This window comes from Podarcis muralis, chromosome 6 (assembly GCF_964188315.1).
Source record: "Podarcis muralis chromosome 6, rPodMur119.hap1.1, whole genome shotgun sequence".
Lineage (NCBI taxonomy): Eukaryota > Metazoa > Chordata > Lepidosauria > Squamata > Lacertidae > Podarcis > Podarcis muralis.
In genome coordinates this window covers 3,865,174-3,882,523 of record NC_135660.1, presented here as the reverse complement: position 1 = coordinate 3,882,523, position 17,350 = coordinate 3,865,174, and the positions used below count along the sequence as shown (strand labels likewise).

Below are 17,350 nucleotides of genomic sequence, written 5' to 3'. Positions count from 1 at the left end.
CCGGAATTAGCCAATCACGTGGGGCCCATTGTGTAAATAATGTATATAAAGCAGACATTCTGTGGGAACATCCATTCCTCCTCACCACTATGAGCTGAATATAGACTCCGAGTATATTCCAATCTCCTTTAACTCCCAGCCCCCCAAAGTATCGATAATAGAGTTGATGGTGCTCATATCTTGCTATGTGCTGGGATGAAAGTGCAGCACAAAATGGCAGGGAAAAGCTGTAGACACACACAAACATTGGGCGGCTCCCCAAGAGATAATTCCCACCAACTCTACACCCAGCCACTGGGGCCTGCCCTGCTCCCACGGGTGCTGCCCCACTTGTTGCACCTGGCCTGACTCACGTCGTCAAAAAGTGGCATCACGCTGGTGGCCACCTCGACGGTGAGGGAGTTCACCTCCCTGCTCTGACACTTCAGGAGGTCTGGCAGGAGCCTGAGAGCCTTCACGTTGATGTCTCTGTCCGCCTCGCGCACCCTGGCTATGATATCTGGAAAGGCAGGCTTCAGTTTTTTCATCTGCGCGACACAAAAGGCTGAGTCACAGATCTCCAGAGAAGCAACAAAGACAGGTACGTAGCGGATGTCTTTAAAATGATGGCATAGAGGAAACAGGCCGGGAAGTTCTTCCACGCCATAAAAATCAGCATCTGCACATGCAGATGTTCCTTATGAATTCCACACCTGTTCACCAAACTGTTAGAGAGTTTGCAGGGATAAAGGGATTTTCCTTCCCCATATCTGGTGGGAATGCCCACAGGTTGCTTTTATTCTGGAAGAAAATTCATCAGGCGATACTAGATATTATCAAAACACATATTCAGATTTCTCCTCTGTTTTCCCTACTAAATACGTGGACATGTACCATGAAGACGTTTTGCCGGAAGGAACATCCGACACAGATGTTGCTGGGATCCCTATGGCACAACAATGGAAATCGTAAAAAAAACAACCCCAAAGACTAATATCATTATGGTATAAAAATATTTGGAATTTAGTTACTGCAGAAAAAAGTAACACATAAGCTATGGGTCTCTAATGGACAGGAATATTCTGGTCATTTCTACTCAGTGTGGAGGGATTTTATTTCATATAGCTTAGTTTCAGACTTATAGGTATCTATCCCCATGCCCTCTCTAGAGAAATGTGGCTGTCACGATCTTAGATTGTGTGTTATTCAGTTCGTTTAGGTTTTGCATGCCCTGCCTTTAGTTAGATATCTGACTGAATTTTTGCTATTGTTTATTTATCTTTGTGGTTCTATAATAAATTGAAAACTGGTGATGATGATGATGATGATGATAATAGAAGAGTTTGGATTTGATATCCTGCTTTATCACTACCCAAAGGAGTCTCAAAGCGGCTAACAATCTCCTTTCCCTTCCTCCCCCACAAGAAACACTCTGTGAGGTGAGTGGGGCTGAGAGACTTCAGAGAAGTGTGACTGGCCCAAGGTCACCCAGCAGCTGCATGTGGAGGAGCGGAGACGCGAACCCGGTTCCCCAGATTATGAGACTACCGCTCTTAACCACTACACCACACTGGCTCTCCAGTTATTATTATTATTATTATTATTATTATTAAGAATACAGAACAGTGGTAGTCAACCTCTGTCCAGCAGGTGTAATTAGGCAACCAGCAATATCTAGAGCAGGGTTTCCCAAATGGGGGCCTCCAGCTGTTTTGGGACTACAATTCCCATCATCCCTGACTACTGGTCCTGCTAGCTAGGGATGATGGGAGTTGTAGTCCCAAAACAGCTGGAGACCTAAGTTTTGGAAACCCTGATCTAGAGGATGGTAGGCTCCCCACCCACTGGGAAGACCTATTGGTCTACTGGTAGATCACTGTGTCTCTCTCACCTTCTCTTGATGATCCAAAAAGCAAATCATGCCGTCGAGAGCTAGGGATCTGAGCTCCCACTGGCTGGCCTTCACCTGCCGGCACAGCTGCTCAGTGATGCTATCTTCCATAGCTGGCTCTAAGGCTCCCTTATGAAGGAACTAGAACAGAAGAAGAATGTGCAGAACTGGCAGCAGCAGGCCTTGAACATGAAAACATGAGAAGTGCCTGCTGGATCAGGCCAAAGAGGAGCAGAAGGAGGAGGCCAGGAGGTGGCAAGAAGACATCGCAAGGGATTGTTGAAGAGCCATCACCTCTTCTACCCTCGGGCAGGAGATATAGAAGTATAATCAGCCGTACCAACAGGCTAAAAAATAGCTTCTATCCGTGGCCTGTTAGGCTGTTGAACAGAAAATGACACTGTGAAATTGACTTGCGAGGTGGTGTGTTGCTCGATAAGAGATTGAGTGTTGGGGGGGGGAGCTCGTTTAATTTCATTGGATGTGTCATCTTGAGGCGACTGCCTCAGCATGCCTGGGGGGGGGGGGCAGCTCTGCTTGCCAGACCTCCCTGTTTTGCCCACAAGGGCCAAATATGTGGCATCAGGGCTTGCAAAGCTCTCTGCAAACTCCTTCAAGCAGCTGAGACGCAAGGCCCGCAAAGCACAGGTGACCACAGCTAAGTTTTGTGGCTCGGGAGTTGCTGTGCGCTGGGCTCTGGAAGCCTTTGCAGTCCGCTGAAAACAACTGTGAACAGCTTGATTTGCCAAAAATGTGGGTTGGGGGAATGGCTTTGGCTATGATGCTCTTGGGGGAAGCAGATGGGAGTCTAAGAGGGGCTGGGGCGGATCAGCTGTACAATTAACCAGACCCACCTACCTCCATAAAACAAGGCTCACCTCAATTAAGAAAGGCATCACAGTGATGTGCTTCGGATACCCCTCGCTTTCCAGAATCTCCAGCAAGTAAGGCAACATCCTTTCGCTTCCCTCGCCCCTGACTATCTCTCTTGCCATTGAAAAACAGAAACACTGGGTGTCCAAAGCATTGCAAAATGGAGTGTTCTTCTCCCATGATCCAGCCAGCCATGTCTTCTTTCCCGATATTCTGTTCCATTTTCGGGGAACGTGCTGAGCATACCTCCCTCTTGCTTCTCAGCCCTCCTGCTTTGACTACAGAGCTGTCATAACACACCACCTGAGCTAGCTATTGGTGTTTCCTGCTTGGCAGGGGGTTGGACTCGATGGCCCTTGTGGTCTCTTCCAACTCTATGATTCTATGATTCTATACACAAGGAAGGCCCTGCAACAAAATGCTGCAGAGTGGATTCCATTCTCGCTGAATGGGTGACGGAGAGGACTGGACATGCTAGTGGCCCAATCCCAGTCATGATTAATTATTTGATTTCTCCATTAAAGTTTATGGGCAGCTCCTATTTTGGAGACACCTGAAAACGGCTTCTTGGTATGAACTGAGAAATGGACTACTGCAATGGGCTTTACGTGGGGCTACCTTTGAAGGTGACCCAGAAACCGCAACTAATCCAGAATGCGGCAGCCAGACTGGTGACTGGGTGTGGCTGCCGGGACCACATAACACCCATCTTGAAAGACCTACACTGGCTCCCAGTACGTTTCCAAGCACAATTCAAAGTGCTGGTGCTGACCTTTAAAGCCCTAAACGGCCTCAGTCCACTATATCTGAAGGAGCGTCTCCACCCCCATCGTTCTGCCTGGACACTGAGGTCCAGCTCCAAGGGCCTTCTGGTGGTTCCCTCACTGCGAGAAGCCAGTTACAGGGAACCAGACAGAGGGCCTTCTCGGTAGTGGCGCCCTCCCTGTGGAACACCCTCCCACCAGATGTCAAAGAGAACAACAACTACCAGACTTTTAGAAGACATCTGAAGGCAGCCCTGTTTAGGGAAGCTTTTAATGTTTGATGTATTATAGTATTTTAATATTCTTTTGGAAGCCGCCCAGAGTGGCTGGGGAAGCCCAGCCAGATGGGCGGGGTATAAATAATAAATTATTATTATTATTAATTACCTATCTGGACAATGAAATGGTTTTAGACCTCAGAGTCTCTATCTCCCTCCTCCCTTTCAAGGTGCTTGGTTCCATTCACTCTCCCCTGCCCTCTTAGTCCACATTCAATGCCATCCAGACCCTTATGGGGCTGATATGAAGTTCCACGCCTTAGGGATCTCCCCCAAAGATTTTTGGAAACTCTTCAGATCTTGCTGCTCCTTTTAACAGCGATGTGCTTACCTGGCAAAGAGAGTGAGACCTTTCAGGTGGGTCCTGCGATGCAACAGGAGTTCTGAACCTCTCCTCTTGTTCATGATGAGGATGAGGTCCTCATTTCCTGCACGTCTGATGAGGCCTTTGAAAGTTTTCAAAGCAGACCTGCACACAGAGACAAATCCGTATTAGAATGGATTTCTTGTGCTGGGTTTACAGCAGTTCCTCAAAGGGGTGGGATGCATTACCTCAGTGATTTGGGTAGGCCATTGTGCCTCATAGTTTATGCTGGTAAAAGATAGTTGGCACCACAGGCGTTGGGGTGCGGAGACCAACTTGTGCTGAAGTTGTTCCCTTGATCACAGCAATCCTGGCTACCGTCACTCGCATGTGAACCCTACGCCGCTAAGCGTTTCGAAGAAAACACCCATGCATTTTCAGGCTTTTTCTGCATGCAGCCTTGAGGACCAGAAACTTGCGAAAGCACAGCCTGGCGTGACAATGCAGAAGCTGCCATTCTTCAATTGGAGGCTGTCGCTGTGTGTCATGTCACAAATTAAAAAGACAATTTCCCAAAAAACAACCTTGGGCCGGACGAGGAGCGAAGCCTGGCTCAGCAGGGAGCTGCGTGCGTGCGTCCGGCCGCCCTGGCTACAGGGCTACTGCAGTATCAGTCGACCCTGCCTGTGACAAACAGGGAAAACCTGGGATGAACCGAAGGAAGCGCACCTGAAAGGAGCAGGAGGGGTGGCGATCTCATGGCGGATGCAGGCCGTCGTGTAGACATCCGTCTCCTCTGGTGTAAAGTACACGGCGAAGGAGATCTGGCAGAGGACTGCTATGGACAGCGTGGTGAACATCTCTCTCAGCACCTCGCGGCAGGCTGGGGATGGGCGCCTCAAGATCTCGTAAAACACTGTGTTGGCCTGGGAGGTCGGTCAAGGCGCCTGATCGTACCTGAGCAAGGAGAGGAATTTCCCGCCCACTTCCCTTCCCGGCCATGACCTTAGGTACCTCAAATGGCCACCCGGACGCCGAAGGGGCATCTCTGGGGTCTGTTTCATTTTGCCGCCTGAGGCAAGGGTGCCACCACCCCCCACCTTGCCTCCCTTATCGGGGTCGCGTGGCGGCTTTGGGAGAGGAAGCCGGAAGCTGCTGCCACTGCGTGACCCAGCAGTGGCAGGGGTGGGTGCTGTGCCTGCAGTGGCACTGCCCCGTGGAAGTCCGCTTCCCTCTGCCTCGTGGGCAGGCCAGCCCTGGGGATGGGCCTTGGTGATGCCACACACAGGGCCGCTTTGCTCTTTGGGGGCTTTCTTGGGGGCCAGAGTCCTGCCAGCACTTACAGCCAAGGGTCGCAAGGAGGCCTTAACCCTGTGGCCATCCCAGTGGATCGGCTGCTCCTGCAGGATGGACTGCAGCACGCCCAGGACCTTCTGCGAAGTGTCAGAGAAGCAGGTTAAGCTGCTCCACATGGCGGAGGCGGTGCTGCGAGGGGGGGGGGGGAGAGAAGCAGGGGCTTCGGTTGGTGCACGAAAGGCATTCAGATTACGGCAAAACGAGAGAAAAGCTATTTAGACCAGTATGTGTATGGTGCCCCTCTCTTCAAGAGCACTGGCTAGGCAGTGATGTGGGACTTAGGACTGGAGGGGTTGTTCTGTGGGAGTGGAGAAAGATGGAGTGTAACTTGTGAATAAATGCGCTTTTAATTTTTTTAAAAGGAAAAGAGCATTGGCTGTTCTTCTACAGTTCTCCACAACCTATTGTTGTGAGCAGGGATGTTCAGCTCTGACAAATATGAGGGAGCGGAAAAGAGAAAGGCATCGCTGCATTGATGAGTTAGACCTGGGACTCAGCTATACAGCTGCAAATATAACGTTTTAAGTGCATCATACAAACATAGAAATATATAGAAAAAATATAAAAAATAGTCAAGTAGCACCTTAGAGACCAACTAAGTTTGTTCTTGGTATAAGCTCTCGTGTGCATGCACACTTATTCAGATACACGAAAGCTTATACCCAGGACAAACTTAGTTGGTTTCTAAGGTGCTACTGGACAATTTTTTTAATATATTTCTACTGCGTCAGACCAACATAGCTACCTACCTGAATCATACAAACATGACACTAGATGGCAGTGATGAGCTTATGGCAAATTCAATATATTTTTTTCAAAACGCTTTTTTAAAAAAGCATTTTCAGAGTGTTTTTTAATGCGTGTCTAGATTCCACCCTGGTATAAATGAGATTACCTGGCAAAAGCTCACACCTCTCACTGAGTTTGTACACATACTTAAGTTTCATGCTCGTTTATAATTACATTTTGGAAATGATTCACCTTCTTACATAGCTGTATTGTTTGATACTTTCTGGACATCCCATGAGCATATTACAAAGTGCCGGTAGTTGTGTTCTGTGTTGTAAATCAAGCACTGCTAGGAGCTATTTCTTTTTGTTTCCCAATATATTTCTATCGACAAAAATTAAGTGTGGCACAGGCAAATTTTTATGTGGCCCAGAGAAAAAAGTCCGAGAACCACTGATTTAGCCAGTATGAAAAGGATTTTAAATCGGGTTTTTTTTTAATCTCTCTGTCCATCCCGCTCACCTGTCACACTGGATAGAGCAGACCAGGAGGGTCTTCACCACATCCTGAGAGCGGCTCTTCCCCAGAAGCAAGAGGAACCTGAAGACTTCCAGGCGGGCCTGCGGTTCTCCAATGTGCTCCAGACTGAAATACATGAACCTGGTGGTTTTGGGCACCTGCGGGGGGAAAGAGGTGGGAAGAGGTGACTGGGGAGAGAGGAGAAGGGGGAACGGGAGGCTCCAAGGCAGCGTACCTTGATGAAACCGGGCTGGGGATCCCTCAACATGGCTTTCAGCATCAGGATGGCAGCCTTCGTGTGGTAAAGGTTGTCGTCCCTCATGCCCTTGATGGCTGCTAGGAGGAAGTCCATCTGCTCCTCGGCATGGAGGCATTTTTTGAATTTCTGAAAACGGAGGGGGTCCGTTGAAAGCCTGGTGGCGGTTACACCAAAGAGCTGGGATCCACCATGGATGGGATCCTATCTCAGGGTCAGCCGACTCGCTTTGGGACCCTCCTTAAGATCAGTCGGTAGAGCACGAGACTCTTAATCCCAGGGCCAAAGCTTCTTGCAGGGGGTTGGATTAGAACGGGGATTCCCAAACTTGGGTCTCCAGCTCTTCCTTATCTTGTAGGACCAGTGCTCAAGGATCATGGGAGCTGTAGTCCAAAAAGAGCTGGAGACCCACGTTTGGGAAACCCTGGACAAGATGATCCTTGTGGTCCCTTCCAATTCTATGATTCTGATGCTGCAGGAAGGGTTGCAGTGCTCTCCTTATGTATAGGAAAGACCACAGGGCAGTGTTAGGGCTCGTCCACACTTCCAACCAGTGCGAAATCGGAGCCAACATCAATCTGGAGAAAACCCAATTGACATTTGCTCCGATTCGGCAGTAAAAATTGATTTTACTTGGGGGAAAGTTGTGGGGCAAGTGGATGTGTGGATGAACCCTCTGAGTGGGGACTGGGACTAGGAATTAAAAATCTGCAGCATTAAATGGTCCTATTCAGGATTCTTACCTGACAGCCAGACAGCCAGGCCATTTCTTGGATACTCCATTGCACCCCCTCTCCCTCTATTTCTTTTTTATCCCTGCTGCTCCCACCGTCACTCAATTTTCTGAGTGCTGGGCATTTTGTGTGTGCATTCTTTCTTTTTTAAAACTCTCTACTGAAACAATCTCAGATACAGCAGGGGAGCAGAGAAGGACCTTTGAAGAGCCACTGGCAGTCAAAGCACAGTCCTGGGCTCAGTTATACGATCACTAGCTCAAAACCCAGGTGTGCCCTTGGCTGCACGGCAAACACCAAGACACAGCCCTTCCTGCCTCTCTGCATGTGCCTGTGTGCAACTGGACGTGCTTCCTTTTTAAAAACAAAACAAAGCATAATTTTATTAATCTAGATTAACTGGATGGGTTTCCAAACTCCTGTGTTGGTTACATTCGTTTCAGCTGCACCTGTAAAACAGGTCCACGCCCAAAATTGCCAGGTGTGAAAAAGACACACGTTGGAGCTGGTGAAAAAGGTTTACCATGGTGGTGGTGCTGATGTCAGAGAACCAGGCCAACCAGAAGATCTTTTCCTCTTTCCAGTCCTGCATAAGCTCCATAAATTCTGTGTCGTTCTCAGGCTTCATCAGGCCTCAAGAAATGTACAAAGAAACCAGAGATTAGATAGATAGAAAGACAGATACAGATACAGTCATACCTCGGGCTAAATATGCTTCAGGTTGAGCGTTTTCAAGTTACGCTCCGCGGCGACCCAGAAGTAACGGAACGTGTTACTTCCGGGTTTCGCCGCTCACGCATGCGCAGACGCTCAAAATGACGCCATGTGCATGCGCGGAAGCAACGAAATGCGACCTGCGCATGCGGAGACACGCAGTCGCGTGTTCCGTTCTACTCAGGATGCGAACGGGGCTGCAGAACGGATGCGCAGACGCTCAAAATGACGTCACGCGCATGCGCGGAAGCAACGAAATGCGACATGCGCATGCGCAGACACGCAGTCGCGTGTTCCGTTCTACTCAGGATGCGAACGGGGCTCCGGAACGGATGCGCAGACGCTCAAAATGACGTCACGCGCATGCGCGGAAGCAACGAAATGCGACCTGCGCATGCGCAGACACGCAGTCGCGTGTTCCGTTCTACTCAGGATGCGAACGGGGCTGCGGAACGGATGCGCAGACGCTCAAAATGACGTCACGCGCATGCGCGGAAGCAACGAAATGCGACCTGCGCATGCGGAGACACGCAGTCGCGTGTTACGTTCTACTCAGGATGCGAACGGGGCTCCGGAACGGATCCCGTTCGCATCCAGAGGTACCGCTGCATAGCTATAGCTGTAGATAGATGCAAAGAAACGGTATATACGGTATATCTATAGAGAGAGATATAGATACATATAGATATATAGATATACAGTGCTGCACCTGTCCCCCCCCCAAAATAGGTGCCAATACTCACCATGTATTACCGTTGGGACGGTGGCCTTTGCAGGTTTTGAAGGACCACGCGACACGGATTTCCCCAGTGGGTCACCCCAACAGAAAGTGGAGCTGGAGGAGTTGGGGTTCAGCTCAAGGGCCATGGTCACCCCTAAGCAGGATGCGGAGAGGGGATGGAGGAGCGAGAGGAGGCCGCCCAAGACTCCTTCAGGCCGGCCAGCAGGGAAGCTGAGACCCGGACCCTGAAGGTGGCCCTCCAGGCTCTCTACCTGGCCCTCCGAAGGGCAGGCTTGGGCTGACAGACAGCCTGGGAGAATAGCAGGAGCAGCCATGAAACAAGCCTCCACCTGGCAGGCTCAGAAGGCGAAGCCACCCTTGCCAATCTGAGGATGCTCTAAGCGAAGACCCTTTTTTGCTTTATCTCCTCTGGCGGGACATCCCGCTTCCCAGCTATTGCCAACCCATTTATTTCCCTTTCCCCGCCATGAACCATCTTGGGGAAGGCCTTGCTCTTACTCTTCTGGTGAAGGATCAGGGTGTACAGGCAGTGGAGTGCGTCGGCCGCCCAGTGGCACACGCTTTCGCTGGAGTCCTTGCTGCAAAGCGCCATGTGCCCCGCCAGCTTCCCCATCTTGAAGTCCTTCATTCCCTGCAGGAGAGAATCTCATTTTCTACTCCTCCTCAAGCCGTTTTGTGTCATACCAGCCGTTTTGTGTCATACCACATACTCCACAGCAGCCATTTTGTGTCATGCCACAAACACCACGGCAGCCTTTTTGTGTCACGCCATGCACAGCAGTCATTTTGTGCCATCCCTTGCACACCACAGCAACCATTGCAGCCATTTTGTGTCACACCTCACACCTCACAGCAGCCATTTTGTGTCGTGCCACATACTCCATGGCAGCCATTTTGTGCCATGCCACACACCCAACAGCCATTTTGTGCCATGCCACACACCCCACAGCAGCCATTTTGTGCCATGCCACGCACCCCACAGCAGCCATTTTCTGCCATCCCATGCACCCCACAGCAGCCATTTTGTGTCATGCCACCCACCATGGCTGCAGTGGGGTGCAAAGAGAAGCAGGCCTTATTCAACCTCCCTATGGATTTGGACCCTGCTGCCATGATATCCCCAAATGCACCCCTTTACTCTTTCCTGTGAAGGTGGCACACTGACATGGGCTACTAGAGAGTGTTATTTTACGGGGTGAAACTTACTTTTTTCAGATTCCTTCAGTGAGGGATCTTTTAAAAAATGGTTTTGGGTGTGAGGAATTCAAATCTGCTATTATTTTTGTGACTGGACAACATAAACGGCTTTTGGGAAACCAAAGAATTTTAATTTTACCTCCTGAAAATGCCAGGTATTGCTTAATAAAAAAAATAATAATGCAATATTAATATATAGTATAACTGCTTGGCAATCATTTCTAATGATTTCTATGCAATTTTACTCACCAAGCAAAACTAAATTATATTAATTTAACCAAATTATCTTTTGAATTCCCAAGTCGTGTTACAATTTTTTAGCACCCCTCATTTGGGGAATTTGAAAGTTGAAAAATCCAGCACGTCTTAATGGGGATACAGCTCAGTGCCACAGGCAATCTTTGCACTAAACAAGTCCTCATTCCTTTACACATATATAAATTCCTCCCCCCCACAACCCCCCCGGACTGTCAGTCATCCTGACGGGCATTTTACTCCTGATGACTGGTGTCAGCTGAGCTGGGAAAGCTCATTCTGAAAGGGAACTAGTTCTAATCCAAGTTTGGCACGCCCGTCCCTTAACAAAGTGAGCAAATTCAGTTCGTGTCGAATTCTCCGATTCTGTGATTCTGTGATTCAACAAACAGTTCAAGTTCAAATAATCCCAACCATGCAGAAGGTTAAAAGTTGCTGGGCTGGAGTGTAAAATCATAGAAGCACAGAATTGTACCTAAGAACAGCAAGAAAGCATCTTAAAACACGTGCAGAGAGTGAATTGCTCCATTTACAGTATTTCCCCCCAGCAGATGAAAGCGCCAGTCTGAAGAGTAAGAAACAAATGCAAGAGAGTGAGCTTCAAACCAGGAATCATTCAAAGTCTTCCTCCAAAAGGAACTTAATTCACATAAATTCAATATGTGCAGTTTTTAGGGTTGCCATATGTCCTCCTTTTCCAGGACATGGTCCTCTTTTTCATGATTCGCCATAGCGATCCATAGCTAAAAGTAAAAATCTGAAAATGTGTCCTCTCTTTTTGCTCTTCAGAACATGGCAACCCTAAAAACTGCAGGTGAATTGTTCAGCAGTTATGGGAACTACTTTCAGGTGTAGTTTGGAGGTTTTCTGAACTACTTCTGCGAAGTTTGCTAAACCAACTCAGCCCTGGGAATGGGCGACTGAGCCTCACTTTGGGTGTGCAATGGGACGTGATGCAGCAGACCAGCTTGGTGATTCTGGACAAGGCCATGATCCGCTCCTCGACCAACGGGGATCCCGTTTCAGGAAGAAGGAACTGGAACGGCAAAAAAAGGATGACGTACTGCAGCAGAATCCATGGAGGTTTCATAAGACACATTCTTGTAGAGCACAAGTGGGAGCTGCAACCCAGAGTTGCAGCGTGAAGTGCTCTAGGCGGGCATTTTGTTCTATTCCCCCACCAACCTGCTTCCAAACTTCTCTCCACAAGGTCTGCAAGCATTACAAAGCCCCCGAGGATGCCCAGTCCTTTCTGTGCTATTTTCGGGAGTTTCTGCCCATCAGGGAGTTGTGTTTTTTGGTTTGTGCTTTTCCATCTCTCTTTATGAGTGGGTGGTGCTGTTTTGGCTACACATCTCTTTTTATGAGTGGGTGGTGCTGTTTTGGCTACCCATCTCTCTTTTTGAGTGGGTGGTGCTGTTTTGGCTACACATCTCTCTTTATGAGTGGGTGGTGCTGTTTTGGCTACCCATCTCTCTTTTTGAGTGGGTGGTGCTGTTTTGGCTACACATCTCTCTTTATGAGTGGGTGGTGCTGTTTTGGCTACCCATCTCTCTTTTTGAGTGGGTGGTGCTGCTTTGGCTACACATCTCTCTTTTTGAGTGGGTGGTGCTGTTTTGGCTACACATCTCTCTTTATGAGTGGGTGGTGCTGTTTTGGCTACACATCTCTCTTTATGAATGGGTGGTGCTGTTTTGGCTACACATCTCTCTTTTTGAGTGGGTGGTGCTGTTTTGGCTACACATATCTCTTTATGAATGGGTGGTGCTGTTTTGGCTGCACATCTCTCTTTATGAGTGGGTGGTGCTGTTTTGGCTACCCATCTCTCTTTATGAGTGGGTGGTGCTGTTTTGGCTACCCATCTCTCTTTATGAGTGGGTGGTGCTGCTTTGGCTACACATCTCTCTTTTTGAGTGGGTGGTGCTGTTTTGGCTACACATCTCTCTTTATGAGTGGGTGGTGCTGTTTTGGCTACACATCTCTCTTTATGAGTGGGTGGTGCTGTTTTGGCTACCCATCTCTCTTTTTGAGTGGGTGGTGCTGCTTTGGCTACACATCTCTCTTTTTGAGTGGGTGGTGCTGTTTTGGCTACACATCTCTCTTTATGAGTGGGTGGTGCTGTTTTGGCTACACATCTCTCTTTATGAATGGGTGGTGCTGTTTTGGCTACACATCTCTCTTTTTGAGTGGGTGGTGCTGTTTTGGCTACACATATCTCTTTATGAATGGGTGGTGCTGTTTTGGCTGCACATCTCTCTTTATGAGTGGGTGGTGCTGTTTTGGCTACCCATCTCTCTTTTTGAGTGGGTGGTGCTGCTTTGGCTACACATCTCTCTTTATGAGTGGGTGGTGCTGTTTTGGCTACACATCTCTCTTTTTTAGTGGGTGGTGCTGTTTTGGCTACACATCTCTCTTTATGAGTGGGTGGTGCTGTTTTGGCTACACATCTCTCTTTTTGAGTGGGTGGTGCTGTTTTGGCTACCCATCTCTCTTTATGAGTGGGTGCTGCTGTTTTGGCTACCCATCTCTCTTTTTGAGTGGGTGGTGCTGCTTTGGCTACACATCTCTCTTTATGAATGGGTGGTGCTGTTTTGGCTACACATCTCTCTTTATGAATGGGTGGTGCTGTTTTGGCTACACATCTCTCTTTATGAGTGGGTGGTGCTGTTTTGGCTACACATCTCTCTTTATGAATGGGTGGTGCTGTTTTGGCTACACATCTCTCTTTATGAATGGGTGGTGCTGTTTTGGCTACACATCTCTCTTTATGAATGGGTGGTGCTGTTTTGGCTACACATCTCTCTTTTTGAGTGGGTGGTGCTGTTTTGGCTACACATATCTCTTTATGAATGGGTGGTGCTGTTTTGGCTGCACATCTCTCTTTATGAGTGGGTGGTGCTGTTTTGGCTACCCATCTCTCTTTTTGAGTGGGTGGTGCTGCTTTGGCTACACATCTCTCTTTATGAGTGGGTGCTGCTGTTTTGGCTACACATCTCTCTTTATGAGTGGGTGCTGCTGTTTTGGCTACCCATCTCTCTTTTTGAGTGGGTGGTGCTGCTTTGGCTACACATCTCTCTTTATGAATGGGTGGTGCTGTTTTGGCTACACATCTCTCTTTATGAATGGGTGGTGCTGTTTTGGCTACACATCTCTCTTTATGAGTGGGTGGTGCTGTTTTGGCTACACATCTCTCTTTATGAATGGGTGGTGCTGTTTTGGCTACACATCTCTCTTTTTGAGTGGGTGGTGCTGCTTTGGCTACACATCTCTCTTTATGAATGGGTGGTGCTGTTTTGGCTACACATCTCTCTTTATGAGTGGGTGGTGCTGTTTTGGCTACACATCTCTCTTTATGAGTGGGTGGTGCTGTTTTGGCTACACATCTCTCTTTATGAGTGGGTGGTGCTGTTTTGGCTACACATCTCTCTTTATGAGTGGGTGGTGCTGTTTTGGCTACACATCTCTCTTTATGAGTGGGTGGTTCTGTTTTGGCTACACATCTCTCTTTATGAATGGGTGGTGCTGTTTTGGCTACACATCTCTCTTTTTGAGTGGGTGGTGCTGTTTTGGCTACACATCTCTCTGGTGGTGGTGCTGTTTTGGCTACACATCTCTCTTTATGAGTGGGTGGTGCTGTTTTGGCTACACATCTCTCTTTTTGAGTGGGTGGTGCTGTTTTGGCTACACATCTCTCTTTATGAGTGGGTGGTGCTGTTTTGGCTACACATCTCTCTTTATGAATGGGTGGTGCTGTTTTGGCTACACATCTCTCTTTTTGAGTGGGTGGTGCTGTTTTGGCTACACATCTCTCTGGTGGTGGTGCTGTTTTGGCTACACATCTCTCTTTATGAGTGGGTGGTGCTGTTTTGGCTACACATCTCTCTTTATGAGTGGGTGGTGCTGTTTTGGCTACACATCTCTCTTTTTGAGTGGGTGGTGCTGTTTTGGCTACACATCTCTCTTTTTGAGTGGGTGGTGCTGTTTTGGCTACACATCTCTCTGGTGGTGGTGCTGTTTTGGCTACACATCTCTCTTTATGAGTGGGTGGTGCTGTTTTGGCTACACATCTCTCTTTATGAGTGGGTGGTGCTGTTTTGGCTACACATCTCTCTTTTTGAGTGGGTGGTGCTGTTTTGGCTACACATCTCTCTTTATGAGTGGGTGGTGCTGTTTTGGCTACACATCTCTCTTTATGAGTGGGTGGTGCTGTTTTGGCTACACATCTCTCTTTATGAATGGGTGGTGCTGTTTTGGCTACACATCTCTCTTTTTGAGTGGGTGGTGCTGTTTTGGCTACACATCTCTCTTTTTGAGTGGGTGGTGCTGTTTTGGCTACACATCTCTCTTTATGAATGGGTGGTGCTGTTTTGGCTACACATCTCTTTTTATGAATGGGCGGTGCTGTTTTGGCTGCACATGTTCCCCCTATACTTCTACTATCAAAGAACTGTAGAGTTGGAAGGGACCACAAGGGTCATCCAGTCCCACCCCTGCAATGCAGGAATCTTTTGCCCAACGTGGGGCTCGAACCCGCAACCTTGAGATTAAGCGTCTCATGTACTACCGACTAAGCTAGCATCTTATGTTTAAGGAGCCCCCAATGATGTAACCTTTCCTCCATCCAGTCTAGGCCATTTCTGCCCTATCTCAATGATACCCTTTTTGAGGTTTTCCTATGATGGTTTTCCCACAGCCAAACAGAGACACAATTACCAAGACAACGTCATTCTTAAAGAGCCCAAGGCAGGGTCAAAAAGGGCAAACCATAAAGTTGTGGGCTTCTTGTCTGGCTGCAGTTCTCACTCTGGGCCACCAGTATGCAAATGAAGGCTTCTGAGCACAATTCAAAGTGTTGGTGCTGATCTTGAAAGCCCTAAACGGCCTCGGTCCAGTATACCTGAAGGAGCGTCTCCACCCCCATCATCCATCCCTGACACTGAGGTCCAGCTCCGAGGGCCTTCTGGCGGTTCCCTCCCTGCGAGAAGTGAGGTCACAGGGAACCAGGCAGAGGGCCTTCTCGGTGGTGGCGCCTGCCCTGTGGAACGCCCTCCCACCAGATGTCAAGGCAATAAACAACTATTTTACTTTTAAAAGACAACTGAAGGCAGCCCTCTTTAGGGAAGTTTTTAATGTCTGATGCTGTATGGTTTTTAATATTTGGTTGGAAGCCGCCCAGAGTGGCTGGGGAAACCCAGTCAGATGGGCGGAGTATAAATAATAAATTATTAGTATTATTATTGAGAGTTGCTTTCACCGATTGGGTAGTTAGTTGGAATTCGTTACTGTTACAAGTTATTGAGCATTATATAAGGCAGCCAGCTTCACTGTTGTTCAGAGAGACTTAGAGCCGTGCTAAGTGCTGTAATAAAGAGCTGTTGCTTAAAAGAGCTATGTTTGTCGCCCGTCTTTCCCACTATACAACACTTCTAGTGCTAATCTTTCCTTGGGCTCCGTTAGAAGGAGTTTTTTTAGGGCTATTTTCATTGTTTGCACTCACTTACTCACCAGGAGGGTTTCTCTTATCAGGGTCGGGTTGTAGTGAAGTTGACCAATGTAGCCCACCTTACTGCTGTCGAGGTTCGCGCTGATGAGGTCTATGCAGTCCAGGAACTTGACCTTCTCAGGTAATTCCTAGCCTCCCCAACCAAGGACAGGAAGATGAGTTCAAGAAGGATTAGTAAAAGCAGCAAGCTGTCTTGACTACTGCAACATGCTCTCTGCGGGGCTGCCCCCGGAAAGATTTGGAAACTATGACTCTTCTGGGGGCGTTCTGCAGGGAACGTTGTACTCCAGTGCCGTGCTACTTTGCTGGGCTTGAGCCCAATTCAAAGTATTCCTGAATTATGTGACTGGAGGAAGAAGCCCCCCCCCCCCCTGCATTTTTAAGGAACTCACATGGTAGCAGGGAAAGCGAGGGCAGGGTTGGGGTGCAGATACCTGGTGGCTTTTGTGGAGAAACTGGCGCATGAAGCGCATGGCACCTATCACGTCTCCCTCAGAAGCTGCAGAACTAAATGTTGTCTGGGAGGAGTCTGAGCTTGGTGAATCTGAAACAGGTTTATTAATTTAATAAGTAAAAACTGCGCCTTTCCTCCCAGAGGAGCCCAAAGGAGCAAAAAAAAAAACACACAAAAAAAACCTTTTTTATTATTAAAAAAAAAATTATAAACGAAACAAAACAAATTTAAAATATTTAAAAACTGCTAAACTCATCTAAAAGCAATGAAACACAATTAAACAACAGACAAGTTTTCAGCAAACGTCTAAAGCAGGGGTCAGCAACCTTTTTCAGCCGTGGGTTGATCCACCCTCAAACAATGTGGGGGACTGGACTATATTTTGAAAAAAAATATGAACGAATTCCTATGCCCCACAAATAACCCAGAGATGCATTTTAAATAAAAGGACGCATTCTACTCATATAAAAACACGCTGATTCCCAGACCGTCCGTGGGCCAGATTGAGAAGGCGATTGGGCCGCATCCGGCCCCCAGGCCTTAGGTTGCCCACCCCTGGTCTAAAGGAATATGCAGCTACCTCGTGTGGGGATTGAACCTGAGACCTTGGTATCATCAGCACCACGCTCTAAACAGCTGAGCTGTCCAGAGACAGAACTAAACCTTATCCTCCCTCCTGTGCTGCCACCAGTCTTGTCAGCTGAAGGGCAGGTGTACTGGTCTGGGGAAAATGGCCCGATGAGACAAAATGGACCTCTGGCAGGCTGGAGGTTCTGCACGCCGACGTAGTGGAAGCCTCCAT

The 17,350-nt window shown here is 48.3% G+C and overlaps 1 protein-coding gene across 1 annotated transcript in view; it reads right to left on the bottom strand.

Annotated features, from left to right (window-relative positions):
- Nucleotides 1-17,350, bottom strand: part of LOC114598187 (maestro heat-like repeat-containing protein family member 7) — a 21,989-nt gene extending 4,639 nt beyond the window's left edge. The window contains exons 1-14 of the mRNA XM_077930347.1: nt 17,266-17,350; nt 16,529-16,638; nt 16,097-16,222; nt 11,523-11,627; nt 9,638-9,770; nt 8,207-8,316; nt 6,929-7,078; nt 6,697-6,851; nt 5,190-5,574; nt 4,819-5,018; nt 4,117-4,254; nt 2,749-2,857; nt 1,871-2,011; nt 340-527 (exon numbers count right to left, since the gene is read on the bottom strand). Coding sequence (XP_077786473.1) covers nt 340-527; nt 1,871-2,011; nt 2,749-2,857; nt 4,117-4,254; nt 4,819-5,018; nt 5,190-5,574; nt 6,697-6,851; nt 6,929-7,078; nt 8,207-8,316; nt 9,638-9,770; nt 11,523-11,627; nt 16,097-16,222; nt 16,529-16,638; nt 17,266-17,350 — 2,135 coding nt within the window. The remainder of the gene's footprint in view (nt 1-339; nt 528-1,870; nt 2,012-2,748; nt 2,858-4,116; nt 4,255-4,818; nt 5,019-5,189; nt 5,575-6,696; nt 6,852-6,928; nt 7,079-8,206; nt 8,317-9,637; nt 9,771-11,522; nt 11,628-16,096; nt 16,223-16,528; nt 16,639-17,265) is intronic.